This window comes from Ips typographus, linkage group LG1 (genome assembly GCF_016097725.1).
Source record: "Ips typographus isolate SLU linkage group LG1, UJ_Ityp_2.0, whole genome shotgun sequence".
Taxonomy (NCBI): Eukaryota; Metazoa; Arthropoda; class Insecta; order Coleoptera; family Curculionidae; genus Ips; species Ips typographus.
Window position 1 is genome coordinate 26636743 of NC_138422.1, and position 19392 is coordinate 26656134.

Below are 19392 nucleotides of genomic sequence, written 5' to 3' on the forward strand. Positions count from 1 at the left end.
AAGAAAAGAAAAACAAATCCTCATTTCATTATGAAAGACTGACAAAGTTAATCTTGTTATTCTCTTTTTCTTTTATTTCATTTTGAACCAAGTTATATTTCGGTTTGGATATGAAATACACAATTTTTTATAAGGGCCACATTATAAACTCAATACAGAGTGGTTATTTGGTAACGTTTGAGACCAAGTTAACATTTTGATTCACTTTTACCAAATTTTATCTCATTTGGAAATTAACTTGTTAAGTAAGTCTCAAGGGTCGATATTTTTTAAAGCCTTGACTGGAACTGTCAGTCTCAATACCCTTTTCAACCGTAATTCTTCATATAACCGTTAAGTTATTAAGGGTTAAAGTAAAAGGTGTCGCGTGTGGGTATTGGGAAATTGTGTTTGGTTTTAAACTAGAGAAAACCTCATTACAGCCAAAAGGGTAATTTTTGGCAATAAAGCTTCCCATTTTTCTTTTTTTCGGACTTGTTTTGCCAGGTTTGGAAGTCTTTTAAACAAGCTCTATTTTATGTTTTGACGTTTCTGCTTTTTTGCTACAAATCGTCAATAATTCGTTATTAGGGGAGTCAAACAAATATAAAAAACACACATTCCTGTATCATTAACAAAATTTAAAAAGTCAAACTTGGACAGTATCTGTGAGTTTAGTGTCAAGAAGGGTCCACCATTAGCATAACATTAAAACAAATGCGACATTGCGAAAATGTTACTTTTCAGTTTAAAACGTTACGAAACAAATTTACAAATGTATAAAACGTTTTTAGAGCAAAATTACTGATTTCTTGTTCAAATTGTTTTCCCTAGTTTTTTGTTCTATACAGGGTGTTCCGTAAAGAACGCCCCAAAAAGCACAGTTTTTCTTTATAAGAGGGGCATTTCCATAAAGTATGCTAACGCAATTCTTATTGTTTTCAGGTCTGAAAAAATATTACTTATTGATACATTTTTCGTGATGTACTCGTATTTAATCAGCATCCCATCCATTAGGTTTACAAATTGTTAAATGTCGAATATCACCGAACTGGCTCGTTCTATCGATTTCAAATAAGTATACCTTTTCTTCGTAAAAATAATCGATCTATCAAATACGTTACTCTAAATTCTGCTAAGACGTCCTATCAAAGTTTTAGCCGAAAATAACATCACAATCACGCGTAACTAGCGCCCTCTATCAGCTGACGCAAAAACGACAAAAATTTCTTAATATTATTAAATAAATTTTAAAAATATTTTGACACCTGTATATCGAAGAGGAGCAACATTTTATTGAAGCATGTTTGGTGACATCCTAATATTTTGACGACCAGAATCTAACCTTGCATTTTGGCGCATTCTTTACGGCACACCCAGTATACAGTTTTAAAAAAAAAAGTTTTTAAATTTTTCAAACTTAGTAATTATTTATTCAGATAACTGGACGTTTTTAGGTAACATTCCAAACTTTGTGAAAGAAGGTAGATTGGGAATTGGAAAATGTCGAATTGAGTAGTCAATACCAAACTTTCTGTGTTTTCAAAAGCTTCAAAAACCTATAAACAATTTTTAAAAAACTTTTCGTTGTGCCTTAAGAACCATTGAAAAATTGTTAGAGATCTGTAAAAACTTTGAAAACTGAAATAATCGTTTCGTTTATAACCTCTCAATATCCCAAATTAAATTCCAGATACTTACAGATGTTTATTTTAAATTATTAGCAAAACCATTCAAATAATTCAAGAATTATTTGATATTGCTAGAAGCACTTTTTAAATTGCAGAAGATTTTGTTTAATAGAGTCACTGCATTTCAGTCATTATCATCAACTCTTTTACATGATAATAAACTTATAAAATAATAGTGTCAAGTTACACTAATATACTTCTGTAAATCTAATACTAACTGAGTAAAGCAAATTGAAGTGCACTCTATGCTTGTAGCAAATGTATTTATTTTTTTTTAAATAATCTCAACATCTTTTTTCCAATTTTCATTTGCCGTTGGAAGTAACGATGTTTCGCCATGTTTTCAATTTTAGTTTAACTCCGCTGAACCATTGACAAATGCATATACTGTGTCGGCATGCTCTCTTTATTTTGCTTCTACTCCATTCAAATCCTTAATGGGTTGTTTCTATAGCTCGCTCCTTTTATGACGTTCGTATAGCGGATTTATATACGGTTTTTGAAGTTTAAATTACTAACGCCAAAAGTACTTTAATAAATTATTTCTTTGTTGCACAGAAACATTGCCAAACAAAAGAGAGAACACTGTTGCCCTACGAACAAATTACAATCGTTGAAAGTATAAAATTGAAGTTTAATTACGGATAAAAGTTGAAAATAAAATTGTTGAATTCACCGAAACGCACGCTTCAACTCGTATGTCAGCGATTGCCAATTGGAAACCGATTATTCCGCTTCCATCGTTTGCAGGATTTTCCTTGTTGTAGTTCCGTTCGTCAGCAACAAAACAAATCAAAAAGCAAACAATGAAGAGGAAACCTATATCTGATTGAACCGGACTGCGGTAAGCTGACAAAAAGCTAATGGCTACATTGTAGGCGAGACGTCCCATCTCGATTATCCAGCTCTTTATATTCCGCTAGGCTAGTTTTATCGTCCATTTTATTGTTCAGTTCGCGAACACAGTGAAACGTAATGATGTTGACATAGTAGCAGTTGAGGCTCTTTAAGAATTTTATTGCGGCTACACTGTCATTAGAAACAATGAGGTTTGATTACTTTTGGTTAAAAATACGTGAGCTGTTTTTTGTTTAGTAGCAGTAACTTTTAAATTTTAGTAGCATAGGAAGAAAATCTTAATAACAGTGTACGTCAGCTTGCTTTCGAACAAGGAATGGCTTTTAGGTTAGTTTATAAGTTGCTCAACTCAAGAATCCTTATCAAAATCTTGTTCATGAATTATCGTAGGATGATTTTTACTGCAGAACAAAAAATTTGTCAATTATAACTCATTAATTGTTAAAAATTTATCGTTTTAATTAAACTAAAGAAAATCTGGCTCATTATCAATACAGTGTGGTCCAAATTGGTGATGCATGTATGGGGATATCCGTTATTGTAAGAGATACAGGATCGGTTAAATGGGAAAAGTTTTAGGGAATTCAATGCCATATTTATACCAGGTTTTGAAATTAGATTATCATTTGCCGTTCTCCGGGAAATTGGGAAAACGTGAAACACTGCATTTTTAACTTCGCTTTATAGGCCCTTAACGAAGATAAAAATGTTTTTGAAAATGTTACCTTATTAGGGCACTTTTGGACGGAGAATACGATGGTGTAATTAGAAATTTTTTATCAGCACTTGTTTCGAAGTTGTGCACGACTACTTTGGAAAATCTTATGGGCGCTATCGCTTAGATTTTTAAATTTTCGGAAAGCGCTTAAAAAGGCCTTTTCAATGATGTACCTATTGATGCCCTAATTTCTAATTACACCATAGTATTCTACGTCAAAAAGTGCTCTAATAAAGTAGCATTTTTATCTTCGTTAAGGCCCTATAAGGCAAAGTTAAAAATCCAGTGTTTCATATTTTCCCAATTTGCCGAAAAACGGCAAATGATAATCTAATTTCAAAACCGGGTATGAATATGGCATTGAATTCCCTAAAACTTTTCCCATTTAACGGATCCTGTATCTCTTACGATAACGGATATCCCCATACATGCATCACCAATTTGGATCACACTGTATATCGCTTTGATGTCAAAAAACGACCAAGTAAAAGTAATTATAGACGTGTATAAGCTATTAAATCATCATAAAAGGTGCCCTTTAAAGAATAATTAGTTTATGCCATACTTTATGTACACTCATTGTGGTGATAAATAAGAGGAAACTTGGAAGGTAATAAATAAACTGGCTAAAGGAAGGAAGGAAGGTTATAAATCAGTGTTTTCATATTTCATCATCTTGACCATAACCTGAGGAGATTGTTTTAATTTTCACTTTATCAATTTCTATTACCTGGACAACAGATACCTCGATGGATTGGATAACACTGTAAATCAAAGTATGCAATTATCTAGCTTTACTGTATGAAATAGTGTATTAATAGTTTATTAATCAAATTTATCATCATCAAACTCTTCAGATTTTCGTTGTTTCTATAAATTTGGTCTTAAAACCAAACTTACAGTTAATTTACAAAACAAAATATATAACGATCTGACCTAAAGTCACAACAAAAAGTAATGGGAGAAAAATGCGTCACCTTTTAAAGGGTATTTTTTAGAACGGTTCCAATCTACCTAATGTGGCGTGGAAATCTGCCTTTTTTTCCCCCTACGGGCAAGTGAGATTTGAGAGTTACTCCAATCACCAACAAACGGCAATTTATTTAGCTCCAGTTCGGGAGAATATTTAGGCGGAGTGTGAACGAGGAGGAATGCGAACCGTCGATATATATTGCTCTTTCCTTTTATTTCAAAGTTAAGTAGGTTTGCGGCAAAAGGAAGAACATTAATCTTTCAAAGTTCAAAACGAGTCTAGACTATTTAGCTAATTGGACCTAACCAAGGAAACGGTCGGGTTTTCATAGATGTAATGCGGTTATATAGCGTAAAACTTTGTTGACTAGATTCCAAATTTAAAGAAACGTTCTTAATTTCAAGACAATATTATTCTAACTTATTCGTAGTATGTTACATATTGCAAGTGATATTCGCATTGTTTTCCTATTACTACTTGCAATAATGTAAAACCAAAGATTTTGCCTTTTTTATTTTAGTTTTATAGCTATTCCAATTTGACACATACCTATCTAAGATCTTGCTACTAATGCTTCTATTTGAAATACCGGTGATTTACGGGATTTTATTCTACTTATTCTTTTTACGAGCATTTAATCTGTCATAAAAATACTAAAGCGAACAGGGCTACGAAATTTGTAATAGTGTGTTAGTTAACTTAGTAAAAATATAGCAATATGTCAAAATAAAAATGTACACAAGAACATAAAAAAATCTATAAATATAACATGAAAAGTGAGTATTAATTGCTCTATGGTACTAGTGTGTTATGTTGAAAATAAGTTACGCGAGAAAGATGGCCAAGTGCTATAAATTTTCAAGTGACTTAGAAAACATAACACATGAGTGACATACAATGTTTTATCCAACAAGTGGAAAAATTCGATTTTTTATGAGATAATAATAATTATTAATAAACTTCTTGCATCTCAGTAACATATAAATGTCAGAATAATTTGGTAGTGACTTTTTTACATTTTGGTCAAAGTACAAACACTTTTCAGTTTTTCCTGCAGAAAAAGGAAAAACGTATAGAAAATGGAAGAAAACGATGAAAATTACGTTCCTGAGGATATATTTACACAACATTGTAAAGGTATGTTAATACAAGTCAAAAATAGTCACGTGACTTGGAAAATGTCCGTTTCAAAAATCGAAATTTGTGTAAATTACATTTAAACAGTTGGGAAAGTCTACGTAAATGTCGAAAGACCTTGTTAAATTTTAAAAAAGATAAGTGCAACATTATGTTTCTCTCAATTTAGTGGCACGTCTTGATACATTGTTGCCAAATTTGATTCCGATTCAAAAATATATAATTTTTCTCCAAATATGTTTGTTTTCATAAACTGAAGTCGGGATATTTTTGAAAATCCTAGATTCTGAACTATCTACTAACCTAACGTGTTTTGGGCGTAACTCTTGAAATAATTGAGTTATTAAAGGTCAAAACTGCTACCAAAATTGTTTAGAAAACATTAAATTTGTATGTACAGAGTGGCCAACTAAATCTGTTTTAGACTATTCAATTTCTTGTACAAGATTTTGAACAATTTTCTTCTAAATTGGACAAAAAATAGAACTGGTTCTATTCGTAAAAAGCCAGTTAACAAAAGTCAACAACAGTCACGTGAATCAGAAAATGTCTTAATTTTGAAAAATCTTTAAATTACATTTAAACAGTTGAGAAAGCTAAAACCAGAAAATTACACGTCAACATTGACAACATTGTGAAGGTAAGTTGACACACGTCAAAAACAGTCACGTGACTCAGAAAATGTCTTAATTTTGAAAAATCTTTAAATTACATTTAAACAGTTGAGAAAGCTAAAACCAGAAAATTACACGTCAACATTGGCAACATTGTGAAGGTAAGTTGACACACGTCAAAAACAGTCACGTGACTCAGAAAATGTCTTAATTTTGAAAAATCTTTAAATTACATTTAAACAGTTGAGAAAGCTAAAACCAGAAAATTACACGTCAACATTGGCAACATTGTGAAGGTAAGTTGACACACGTCAAAAACAGTCACGTGACTCAGAAAATGTCTTAATTTTGAAAAATCTTTAAATTACATTTAAACAGTTGGGAAAGCTGAAACTAGAAAATTACACGTCAACATTGGCAACATTGTGAAGGTAAGTTGACACACGTCAAAAACAGTCACGTGACTCAGAAAATGTCTTAATTTTGAAAAATCTTTAAATTACATTTAAACAGTTGAGAAAGCTAAAACCAGAAAATTACAGGTCAACATTGGCAACATTGTGAAGGTAAGTTGACACACGTCAAAAACAGTCACGTGACTCAGAAAATGTCTTAATTTTGAAAAATCTTTAAATTACATTTAAACAGTTGAGAAAGCTAAAACCAGAAAATTACACGTCAACATTGGCAACATTGTGAAGGTAAGTTGACACACGTCAAAAACAGTCATGCGACTCAGAAAATGTCTTAATTTTGAAAAATCTTTAAATGACATTTAAACAGCTGAGAAAGCTAAAACCAGAAAATTACACGTCAACTTTGGCAACATTGTGAAGGTAAGTTGACACACGTCAAAAACAGTCACGTGACTCAGAAAATGTCTTAATTTTGAAAAATCTTTAAATTACATTTAAACAGTTGAGAAAGCTAAAACCAGAAAATTACAGGTCAACATTGTGAAGGTAAGTTGACACACGTCAAAAACAGTCACGTGACTCAGAAAATGTCTTAATTTTGAAAAATCTTTAAATTACATTTAAACAGTTGAGAAAGCTAAAACCAGAAAATTACACGTCAACATTGGCAACATTGTGAAGGTAAGTTGACACACGTCAAAAACAGTCACGTGACTCAGAAAATGTCTTAATTTTGAAAAATCTTTAAATTACATTTAAACAGTTGAGAAAGCTAAAACCAGAAAATTACACGTCAACATTGTGAAGGTAAGTTGACACACGTCAAAAACAGTCACGTGACTCAGAAAATGTCTTAATTTTGAAAAATCTTTAAATTACATTTAAACAGTTGAGAAAGCTAAAACCAGAAAATTACACGTCAACATTGGCAACATTGTGAAGGTAAGTTGACACACGTCAAAAACAGTCACGTGACTCAGAAAATGTCTTAATTTTGAAAAATCTTTAAATTACATTTAAACAGTTGAGAAAGCTAAAACCAGAAAATTACACGTCAACATTGGTAACATTGTGAAGGTAAGTTGACACACGTCAAAAACAGTCACGTGACTCAGAAAATGTCTTAATTTTGAAAAATCTTTAAATTACATTTAAACAGTTGGGAAAGCTGAAACTAGAAAATTACACGTCAACATTGGCAACATTGTGAAGGTAAGTTGACACACGTCAAAAACAGTCATGCGACTCAGAAAATGTCTTAATTTTGAAAAATCTTTAAATTACATTTAAACAGTTAAGAAAGCTAAAACCAGAAAATTACATGTCAACATTGGCAACATTGTGAAGGTAAGTTGACACACGTCAAAAACAGTCACGTGACTCAGAAAATGTCTTAATTTTGAAAAATCTTTAAATTACATTTAAACAGTTGGGAAAGCTGAAAATAGAAATTTACACGTCAACATTGGCAACATTGTGATGGTAAGTTGACACACGTCAAAAACAGTCACGTGAATCAGAAAATGTCTTAATTTTGAAAAATCTTTAAATTACATTTAAACAGTTGAGAAAGCTAAAACCAGAAAATTACACGTCAACATTGGCAACATTGTGAAGGTAAGTTGACACACGTCAAAAACAGTCATGCAACTCAGAAAATGTCTTAATTTTGAAAAATCTTTAAATTACATTTAAACAGTTAAGAAAGCTAAAACCAGAAAATTACATGTCAACATTGGCAACATTGTGAAGGTAAGTTGACACACGTCAAAAACAGTCACGTGACTCAGAAAATGTCTTAATTTTGAAAAATCTTTAAATTACATTTAAACAGTTGGGAAAGCTGAAAATAGAAATTTACACGTCAACATTGGCAACATTGTGAAGGTAAGTTGACACACGTCAAAAACAGTCACGTGAATCAGAAAATGTCTTAATTTTGAAAAATCTTTAAATTACATTTAAACAGTTGGGAAAGCTGAAAATAGAAATTTACACGTCAACATTGGCAACATTGTGAAGGTAAGTTGACACACGTCAAAAACAGTCACGTGACTCAGAAAATGTCTTAATTTTGAAAAATCTTTAAATTACATTTAAACAGTTGGGAAAGCTGAAAATAGAAATTTACACGTCAACATTGGCAACATTGTGAAGGTAAGTTGACACACGTCAAAAACAGTCACGTGACTCAGAAAATGTCTTAATTTTGAAAAATCTTTAAATTACATTTAAACAGTTGGGAAAGCTGAAACTAGAAAATTACGTCTGATCGTGACAATTTTAATTCGCAGCTGGTAACATTAGAAAGTTGAGTGGACACATGTCAAAAACTGTCACGTGACGCGAAAAATGTCAGATTGTCTAAAATGACATTAATAATGACAGTCATAACTGTCATGTTTGGATAAAAAAAAATTGAAACGGTAAGAACTTTTCTTTATAAATTTACAGAGTGATCAAAAAATACGTGAATATGTATCAATCAATCGTGAATATTTCAAATCAATTATAAAAAAAACAGTTACGTTTACACCCTGAGTCAAACATAACAATAAAATTTCAAATTGTAAAACATGCAACATTTATATTTTTATTCTACAGGAGTTTTGAATAAAAACAAGTTTAAATTATAAGGAGAAAAAAATAACATTAAAAATGTTTTCTATTAAGTACTTTTTCTAGTTTTAGTCACCAGAATTTATGACTTCTTGCCATTATTTGCAATATTGAGTTGTACTAGTTACAACGTTGCAATTTATAGGCTATTTTGCTTCAAAACTATTTTATGCATAAATATAGTGTTTTTAGGAGTTTTTTTTGTTTTTGTTGATCATTTTTTTATCCTAGTTTTTTAAAGTTTGAGTAATGTTTTGAATATTGACAAAAAAAGAATTATTTTTTGCTACAAAAATAACTCGTTTTAATTGGCTAGACACAAAGTACATAGCATAATCACAAAACACAAGTTGAAACTTGGGTTATGTTATACACACTTGTGCTGTGCTTATTCATAAGAAAATAATGAAACATAATAGGGATGGTAAGTTTTGAAGTATAATTAATCAATTCAGTTATCTAGTTATGTTTGAAACGTCCTTTTTCGAACAACTTCTTCACAAAATCTTCAACAAAATTATGAAATATGTTTATAGAAATTTATTCTGAACTCCCACATCTATTTTTCCGGTTTGTAAACATACTTGTACGTGGCGCGGTACAAAACCAGGTGACGTGTGCTCCCAATCGCACAGGCCTTAATAAATATTTATAGCCCGAGGTGAACGGAGATCTATTTACTTACCCTGGATCTTATCCTGTTTGGAATTTTTCGCCGGGACGCCTCTCCCTAACGTAAATATTACAGTCATGAAGACAAACGAGCACTTCAGATAAACCAATAAGCACATCATTTCCCGTCACACGTTACTCTCTGCGTTAAGCTACCGGAAGACGAATTTCACATTTTTCCGCATACGAAATACCCAAAACAGAGAGTCAACAATCAAATTCCAAGGCAATTCTGGAACGTTGGTTTGTTCATCGTTGCGCAGTCAAGATCTGAAACAAACGAAAACTTTATGAAACTACAGTTGGCTTTGTTTAACAAAGTTGTCTCAAACCAATTATGACAACCTCATTAAAATCTTCTTTAAATAGAAAAGGCAAAGAACAACATATTTTCGATATAACTTTTCGACTAACTATTGATACAATTCCCCAGGCTTGATGCTGTTCAAGCAAAAGGAAAGTTTAATAAAAAAACTTTTCAAATTAGTTTAAGGGAACACATCGTAAAAAGTTTAGATACAAGGGAAATGGCTTTATTTGTGGTGATGCCTTGTTGAAAGGAATTAGAGGATTAGAGGGACACCATCTGTATTTCTGGTTTAAAAACTAATTTTTTGCTACCTCAAAGTTAATATTGTTTGAAATCAGATTTGAATTACAAGAAGTGTTAGAACGCAAAAACGTTGCTATAACTTTGAAAACAAACGAGTTTTACGGGTTTGTAAGTTTTACACTATACTAGAAGTTGGAAAACTTTAAAATATCACTTTACAAGTTGCATTACTATTTTAACTTGTTTTGTGACGGTATTGTGTCTAGTGTATAGCTGAAAGTACGTGGTTTTTGATACGACAGACTAGGATAGTTTTTATGGTTTAAAATTTAAATTTGCTGTGTTAATGTAGAGAAAAGTTTGTCGTTTGTGTGTACTAAGACTTTTATTTGTGTATAATTTTGCTTTCCCCCTTAACATAAGTATGTAAAATATAAATTTTGTGGATATGTTCAGTAGATGTCAGTTTTTCCAGTATGGAGCAGGTTTTAAAAATAAAATCATACCATAGATATCAAAAAAGTGTTTGATGAAATCTTCAACCGTTTGCATTCCAAATATTGAAAAAATCTGAATTCTTGGTCAATTATTGATTAATAATTTATTGAATTGAAAATCATTTACTTAATTTTTACATAGAATTTTGAGTATCAAAAATTTTATCACACAAGGAAAAATACATTATATTAGGATACATTTTAAGGATTATTGTAATAAACTAAATTAAGTAAAATTTGGTTCAATAACTATAGTTATTAATTAGATTAGAAATTATGTAATTTTTTGTTGTGATTTTACATAGAAATGTGTAGATTTACGGAAAATCGCGTTTGTAACAAAATTACAGCGTTATTTATTCTGGACACACTGTAAACATGAAAAAAATACCTGAAAATCGATTTCGTAACCTGATTCTGATTCTTCTGATTTTTCTTGAAGACCTAGATTCCCTATCCACTAAAAATCGGATCCATCATTTAATTTAGAATCTTTATTGTTTTTTGCAACTTTATCATAGCTTAGCAGTGTTATTGTGTAATTTAATGTTTTCTCTGAAAGAATATTCTGTCTAGTACAACTGAAGGAGTTTTCATTTTACTAGAAAACTAATTAAATTTTCCAGGCTTTAATACAAAAAGTTTTCATTTTTTTTGCCGTAGAAATACTGTTTCATTACATTGTCTACAAAGCTAAATTTAAACTATTGAATTGATATAAAAAGCATTAAAAATGAACTGGCCTAAATAGTTTCAATACAGCTCGTTTTACAATATATTTTCAAATTTACATCGTCGTCTTTTAGGTTAATTTTTACTTTTAAAGCCGAAAAAGTAAACTTTTCTTTATGTAGCTTCGCTTTGTATACTATCAAAAATCGACAGCATTTTATGAGCCATCATCAACAGGCCTTCAGTTCATTACGACGCAGAAAAGAACCGTATTTGTCGGCAATGACCTGCAATATCCATTTAGGCGAGTTTCGCAATATCGGCCGGACTACAACAACGCTTTCTATTCATGGATTTTCCATCCTTCGAACGGAGCAAACGAAAATTGCAAATCATAAATTATGTGCATGCAAAAATGCAAAATAGCGCTGCATTTCTTGAGGGTAATTTATTTTCACCGAATTCGCCCTGCTTTTTATTCGACTTCAATTCCTCGAAAGCGTTTTAAGAAGTGAATGTCTTGAAATATTTAATAAAATTTTCTATTCTAAAATTATCGCACTAGACCCAGATAACACTGGGATAATATAGAGTTGTCCTATTGGACCTCCGCTGAGAAGGGTTTGACTAACATGGCAGTTTGGCTCTAAATTTGTGGCGTTAATTTGAGAAGCATTATAATACATTAGGACTCTTGAGGTATACAACTGTCCTTATTGAGACCCTACTTAAAATCCATTTAAGTCGTAGGGTTTTGTTACAGCCTTCACACAAATCTCAGCTTTTTACTTAACACCAAGAGAAAATTAAGGATTCCAAATGAATGCGCCATATTATATTTAGATACTTAATTTTAAAGACCTTAAATTTCCATACTAAACCTTTCTTTAGAATACTAAAAGCGACATGACGACGAAAATTCCAGGAATTTGAAAATTCCCCGCCTTGGTTTCTCTAAAGTATTTAGTTACCTAATATTGTAATTAGGGGAGGTTTAAAATCGTAACGGATTAATTTTGCGCGCCTACGTGAACGACTAAATCAATATCGAAAATTAAAATTGTGGAACATTTGGAACTAAAACCTCTCTTGCGGTCAACACGCGCGGTTTTAATCAACCATAAACAGCTCTATGCACTAGTTCCGCTGCCTGATAATTACAAAAGCCTTGTTGGGGATATTTAGCTTGGCAATTTGCCAGCTCAAATCTGTAATTTCAACATCGCCAGCCAGTGAATGAGAACGTAACTAAATATGCGACCGGAGTTTGGCTTCAGGAAATTTGTTGTTGATTATTGTTTTGATAATTTATCAGTAACTGGCATGTGGCCGATACAGCCAACTGTAAACGTCCATACACCAATTTAGTTTCACTTATGTATGACTTTCAGTAATAGCATCTGTTGTGCTGTTGCAAAACTGATTATGTTGTCAATAATTGAAGAACCTTTTTTATATCAATATCTCTAAAATGCCTTTTTAATTAACTCCCTTTTTCTTCTTTAAGGGCCATCTCCTCTCAGAAGGTATCATCATAGCAATTCTCATTTTTGATGCTGCAGCTTCTTCCTCTGCTTCTTTTTTCCTGAATAATATTCTGCACCAATACATATTTCTCTCCCTTCATCACGTGGCTCAGATATTGCAACTTCCTCTTTCTTTCCCATTCTTTCCAGTACCTCCTCATTTGTCATTTGTCTACACAAGTTATTCTTAAAGTCCTTTTATATTACCACATCTCAAAAATCAAGTATTAGCACTCATATTTCTTGTATTAGACAAATACGTTCAAACTTTCACAGTGCTTTTCTCCCTGACTGTACCAATTTTGTAGTTTTTTTTCAGGTTATTGGATAGGAAATTTAATGAGGATTCCAAAAATGTGCTTAAAACAGTAATTTTCTTAGTCCAAGTGGGTTTTACAGGCGATTTTGTCTCTGACTGTCCTTTCAAACTGTGTTTCTCATTTCAAACTTTGACAGTGCTTTTCTCCCTGACTGTACCAAATTTTGTAGTATTTTTTCAGGTTACTGGATAGGAAATTTAATGAGGATTCCAAAAATGTGCTTAAAACAGTCATTTTCTTAGTACAAGTGGATTTTACAGGCGATTTTGTCTCTGACTGTCCTTTCAAACTGTGTTTCTCATTTCAAACTTTGACAGTGCTTTTCTCCCTGACTGTACCAAATTTTGTAGTGTTTTTTCAGGTTATTGGACAGGAAATTTAATGAGGATTTCAAAAATGTTTTTAAAACAGTTCTTTTTTTACTCCAAGTGGGTTTTACAGGCGATTTTGTCTCTGACTGTCCTTTCAAACTGTGTTTCTCAGTTGAAACTTTGACAGTGCTTTTCTCCCTGGCTGTACCAATTTTGTAGTGTTTTTTCAGGTTATTGGATAGGAAATTTAATGAGGATTCCAAAAATGTGCTTAAAACAGTCATTTTCTTAGTCCAAGTGGATTTTACAGGCGATTTTGTCTCTGACTGTCCTTTCAAACTGTGTTTCTCATTTCAAATTTTGACAGTGCTTTTCTCCCTGACTGTACCAAATTTTGTAGTGTTTTTTCAGGTTATTGGACAGGAAATTTAATGAGGATTTCAAAAATGTTCTTAAAACAGTTCTTTTTTTACTCCAAGTGGGTTTTACAGGCGATTTTGTCTCTGACTGTCCTTTCAAACTGTGTTTCTCAGTTGAAACTTTGACAGTGCTTTTCTCCCTGGCTGTACCAATTTTGTAGTGTTTTTTCAGGTTATTGGATAGGAAATTTAATGAGGATTCCAAAAATGTTCTTAAACCAGTCATTTTTTTTACTCCAAGTGGGTTTTACAGGCGATTTTGTCTCTGACTGTCCTTTCAAACTGTGTTTCTCATTTCAAACTTTGACAGTGCTTTTCTCCCTGACTGTACCAAATTTTGTAGTATTTTTTCAGGTTATTGGATAGGAAATTTAATGGAGATTCCAAAAATTTGCTTAAAACAGTCATTTTTTTACTCCAAGTGGTTTTTACAAGCGATTTTGTCTCTGACTGTCTTTTCAAACTGTGTTTCTCAATTCAAACTTTGACAGTGCTTTTCTCCGTGACTGTACCAATTTTGTAGTGTTTTTTCAGGTTATTGGATAGGAAATTTAAGGAGGATTCCAAAAATGTGCTTAAAACAGTAATTTTTTTAGTCCAAGTGGATTTTACAGGCGATGTTGTCTCTGACTGTCCTTTCAAACTGTGTTTCTCATTTCAAACTATGACAGTGCTTTTCTCCCTGACTGTACCAAATTTTGTAGTGTTTTTTCAGGTTATTGGATAGGAAATTTAATGGAGATTCCAAAAATTTGCTTAAAACAGTAATTTTTTTACTCCAGGTGGTTTTTACAAGCGATTTTGTCTCTGACTGTCTTTTCAAACTGTGTTTCTCAGTTCAAACTTTGACAGTGCATTTCTCCGAGACTGTACCAATTTTGTAGTGTTTTTTCAGGTTATTGGATAGGAAATTTAATGAGGATTTCAAAAATGTTTTTAAAACAGTCATTTTTTTACTCCAAGTGGGTTTTACAGGCGATTTTGTCTCTGACTGTCATTTCAAACTGTGTTTCTCAGTTCAAACTTTGACAGTGCTTTTCTCCCTGGCTGTACCAATGAAAACAATAGGAATTTGCAATATTTATACAGAGTGGTTGAAAAATATCATTTTAAACATGTGCAGCAAAATATTGCAGATAACTTTCTCTAGAGTTTTCTGCAGTTTTCACTTCACGATAGATAATCAGATTCTTTATGGAATAGGCAATAGAAAACAACACAAATTAATTTAATTTTTTCGAGATTTCTAGGATAAAAACGTACTATCGAAAAGCTAAATAGAACATTTGCTTCGAGCGTGCATTGCTTATTGGGACACGCTGTACATAAAATAAGTTTAGCACTTTAGCACATAAATGCAAACTAAATGTCTGACTTTAAATGATATTATATTGTCACTGTATAAAAAGCAATAAAAGACTAAAGAACTCGAAATTTAAATGCTAAAAAATAGTCAAATCGTTATAAGGTGAGGGAGATTCATTTAAGACAACAAACAGAAAAACACGAGATGCTGTAGAAACATTAAGAAAAAAGCAGAAATAGAGGATATCAAAATGAGATAAAATTATCAATTATTAAACTTTAGGTTAAAAATAAAAAAGTTAGTTAAACCCACCTATTTTCTTAGCTTACTAATTTAATTAAGCTGAAGTTTAGCTTAAACAAAAAAAAAAAAAAATACTATAATTCGAACAAACACTAACAATATTCGTCATTTATACCAGTATTGGCCCAGATAGTCTTAAAAAATACTTAAATAATGATGATAGCTAAATAATAAATTGCTGATTATTATCTTTGAGCACAAAGTATTTTTCGTTCATCTTCACAACTATTAATGGGACATGAAAACGAAATGGTGCCTCATTAAAACGAATGAAGAACTTTCTCAGCACCTAATTTTCCGGCTGTCCAGTAGGCTTAACGAAATTTGGCTGGAAAAGTTTCAGTCACTCGAGGCGGTTAGGCAAAAGCGGAAACTTCTTCAAACTGGGTTCGAACTTTAAAATCCAAACTTTGCCCAAACAAGCCCATTTCATTTTGCAGTCGAGAGTGAATCGATTGCTCGAATTGTCTCGGAACGTTTTCGTTTATATTTGTTCGGGGTTTTCTTGCGGAAACTTTTGATGCACTCGTCGACTTTTATTTTTAATTCTCTACGCAAGATTCCTTTCAGAATTTTTACTGCGAATCGTTTACAGTATTATTCTAAGAACCGCAGACTCGGGAAGGTAAAGTTGAAAATTAAACCGTACCTTTCAGGAAGCGGAGTGTTTTGAAAGCAATTTAAATTTCATTGTTCTAAATTTACATTTAAATGGGCTTTATGACGGAAACGCAGAAATTTAACAATAACACGAAATGACCGTTTGCAAAAATTCATCTTTTTTTATGGGAAATCTTTTAATGCTAATTTCCGCATTTAAATTATACTCTTGATTTGGGTGTTGAGTTGAATTTATTTAACAAAATATAAAAAGAATTTTAAAAGAGAAAATAATAGGAAACTTGATTAAGAGCATTCCCATTCGGTTAGATATTATACCTAAATAAATATAAACAGCTTTGTTCTGCCTAACTTCGTGACTGACATACCTAAGCAGTGGCTCACAATACATATACAAAGTTTGGCTTATTTACTGCCCTATTAGTATACCCTGAATCAAACATAAGGGCACTGACTTTCAAACTATCATCTCTTGTCCACAAAACTTCGAAATATCAATTTGGTAAGTTTAAATATTAAAGTGGCTATGTCCAAGCTTGGTCTTAAACTTTTGCAATCTTAAAGTTAGAAAAGTTTTCTTATAACTAGTAATAGAATTTGTAAACTTGCAGCTATATTAACATTTGTTATTCATAGATATTATCAGTGAAGCTTTGTAAGGAACTGGCTATCAGCTTTTTCACTACAGTTTAACAACATCAGTGAAATTGCAGCCAACATAACTTTGATTCAAACATTCATCTGGGCAAAGTTTCAAATAATTCGTTTTTTCCAACTGGTTGTAAAATTTTAATAAAAACCCAAATCCTTTCTGCAACACTATATGAACTGCAATTAATTATTGAATAAAAAGTGTGTAGTATTTAATATTGCATGTAAAATTGATACAAAAGCGTGTGCTAACAGATAACTGAATATATTAATACAGAAAATCCGTCATTTTTGGTTATTAAATATTTGTTGTTTCAATTTATAGGTAGTGTTTTTGATATTTTAGTAGTACAATTATTAGTGTTATAATATAATATTATTTTAATAATGTGTTATTAATAATAGTGTTATATAATAATATTTATTTTAATTTAGTGATAAAAGTTAAGAACTAAAAACCAGAAAACGTAGAATAGCTATTTATGTAACCAGTTACGAAAAGATCGATTTTGTGTAACGAATGAATGTTTGTAGGGCGAGCGCAGCGAGGTCCTACAATTTGAATGAGTTACACAATAAGACATTTTCGAAACGTGTTGCATACATAATTTTTTCTAATTTTGACCAAAAAGCGGTAAAAACCATCTTTTAAAGTCGTTTAACACAAATATTATATATAATAGTGACAACGACATGTTATGATGGATGTCGCCCATATGTTTCTACGGAAATGCATAAAAACAGGGAGTGATGAAATGAACTTTTCATAACTAGTTACAAAAAGTGATACTTTATGTAACTAGTTACATAAAGTAAAACGTTTTGTCATTCTAATCAGTTTTGAAAAGTGTCACTTTATATGCCAAAATTAGAAAAACTGATTTATTTGCCATATCCACAATATAACAAAATGACAGAACAAGACAAATTGGTACAAGGCTCAAAAAAAGTTTTAAACTTTGAATTAATGAATAAACAACAGTACAAAGTATTATTTAAAAGACTATAACATATCATATTAAAAGAAAGCCAACAAGGGAGTCATTATAAATTACTAACAACAAAATCAAAGAAGCTGTAATGAAATAGAAATAAAAAGTACCTATAGAAACATGTTGTTTGTGTTACAAAAGTATTGTTTTTGAAATTATTGACATAATATGCCTCATAAACTAGCAATTTAATAATAATTTTCTATTATTATATTTACATTTATTTAATTTATAATTTTGACAGTTACATACCATGAAATTTGGTTCTGAAATCTTTCTTCTCTCATGGTATTCCTTTCCATGTCGTGTGACGTCACGAGGCACGTTACAGTTCGGCCTCCTTTAGCGCTTGTGATGTAGACATCAGTTTTATAGTGATTATTAATTCTCCCTTTGCCTGTTTTTCCATTATTATTGAAGGAAAATTGGTTTGTCAACGCTAAATGGTGTTTGAGTGAACAAGTTTCACTAAGTCCACACCAGGAAACAAAGTGACATTAAACAAAGAAAAGTTTTTCAGATAAAATACGCTCGAATTTTAGACTAATTTTTTTTGGAATATTCGTAAGTGTAAGGAGGTTTTCGATAAGATTTAGTTTTTTTTTTCTAAGGCTTAGGACACTTATAGAGTCTTCTTATAATTTTTAGGCAGTTTTAAAAAGTATTTAGAAGCTTCTGCCCATTTTTAAACAATTTTTTAAAGTTTAGCACTCTTTAAAGGTCTCTGACAATTTTTAGGAGGTTTTTAATAGCATTTAAAAGCTCCTGACTATAATATTCAAATTTTTGTACGTTTAAGGACACTTGTAGACGAATGTGACGTTTTTTAAATAATTTTAAGTTTAGGACAGTTGTAATGTCTTTTGACAATTTTTTGGACGTTTTCTATAGTATATTTAGAGACTTCTGTCCATTTTAAACCTTTTTTCTGAGGTTACTTATTCTTGAAAAGACCTTTGACAAATTTTTAGAAGATTTTCGATAGTATTTCGAGGCTCCTGGGTATAATAAACGATTTTTCTATGGTTCAGGACACTTGTAGAGGCTTGTGACAATTTTAAACTGTTTTTCTACGGTTTAGGACAATTGTAGAGTCCTTTGACAAGTTGTAGAAGGTTTTCGATACTATTTAGAAGCTTCTGGCCATTTTAAAACGATTTGTCTATGTTTTTAGAGCAATTGAAGAGGTCTCTGACAAGTTTTAGGAAGTTTTCGCTAGTATTTAGAGGCCTCTGGCAATCATAAACAATTTTTGTAAAGTTTTTTACTTCTAAAGGGTTTTAGCTAATTCAAACGCTTGTTTTAAGGTTTAGAACACTTGTAGATTGTCTTCTGATAATTTTTGGGAGGTTTCTGATAGTATTTAGAGGCTTAACAATGACAAATATAGAAATAACACAATTGTTTTCATAGAAATCATCTTTCTGGCCACAATACTATAATTTATTGTAAATCTTATATTCCATTGATTTGTAATAGTCTTCTCTTCTTATCATTGATTTCGATATTAGAAATTTCTAAAACTGTATAAAGTACAATATAAA

At 31.4% G+C, this 19392-nt stretch overlaps 1 protein-coding gene and 1 long non-coding RNA gene across 3 annotated transcripts in view; one reads left to right on the forward strand and one right to left on the reverse strand.

The window, feature by feature from the left end:
• Positions 1–19392, reverse strand: part of LOC145726172 (alkaline phosphatase-like) — a 115931-nt gene that overhangs the window by 72976 nt on the left and 23563 nt on the right. For both annotated transcript variants that reach the window (XM_081975149.1, XM_081975152.1), the window contains exon 2: positions 9691–9947. In XM_081975149.1, coding sequence (XP_081831275.1) covers positions 9691–9799 — 109 coding nt within the window. In that variant the 5' untranslated portion in view covers positions 9800–9947. The remainder of the gene's footprint in view (positions 1–9690; positions 9948–19392) is intronic.
• LOC145740484 (uncharacterized) lies at positions 17032–17322 on the forward strand. Its single transcript, XR_014181438.1, has 2 exons — positions 17032–17218; positions 17262–17322. It is a non-coding gene; the product is annotated as an uncharacterized LOC145740484 (long non-coding RNA).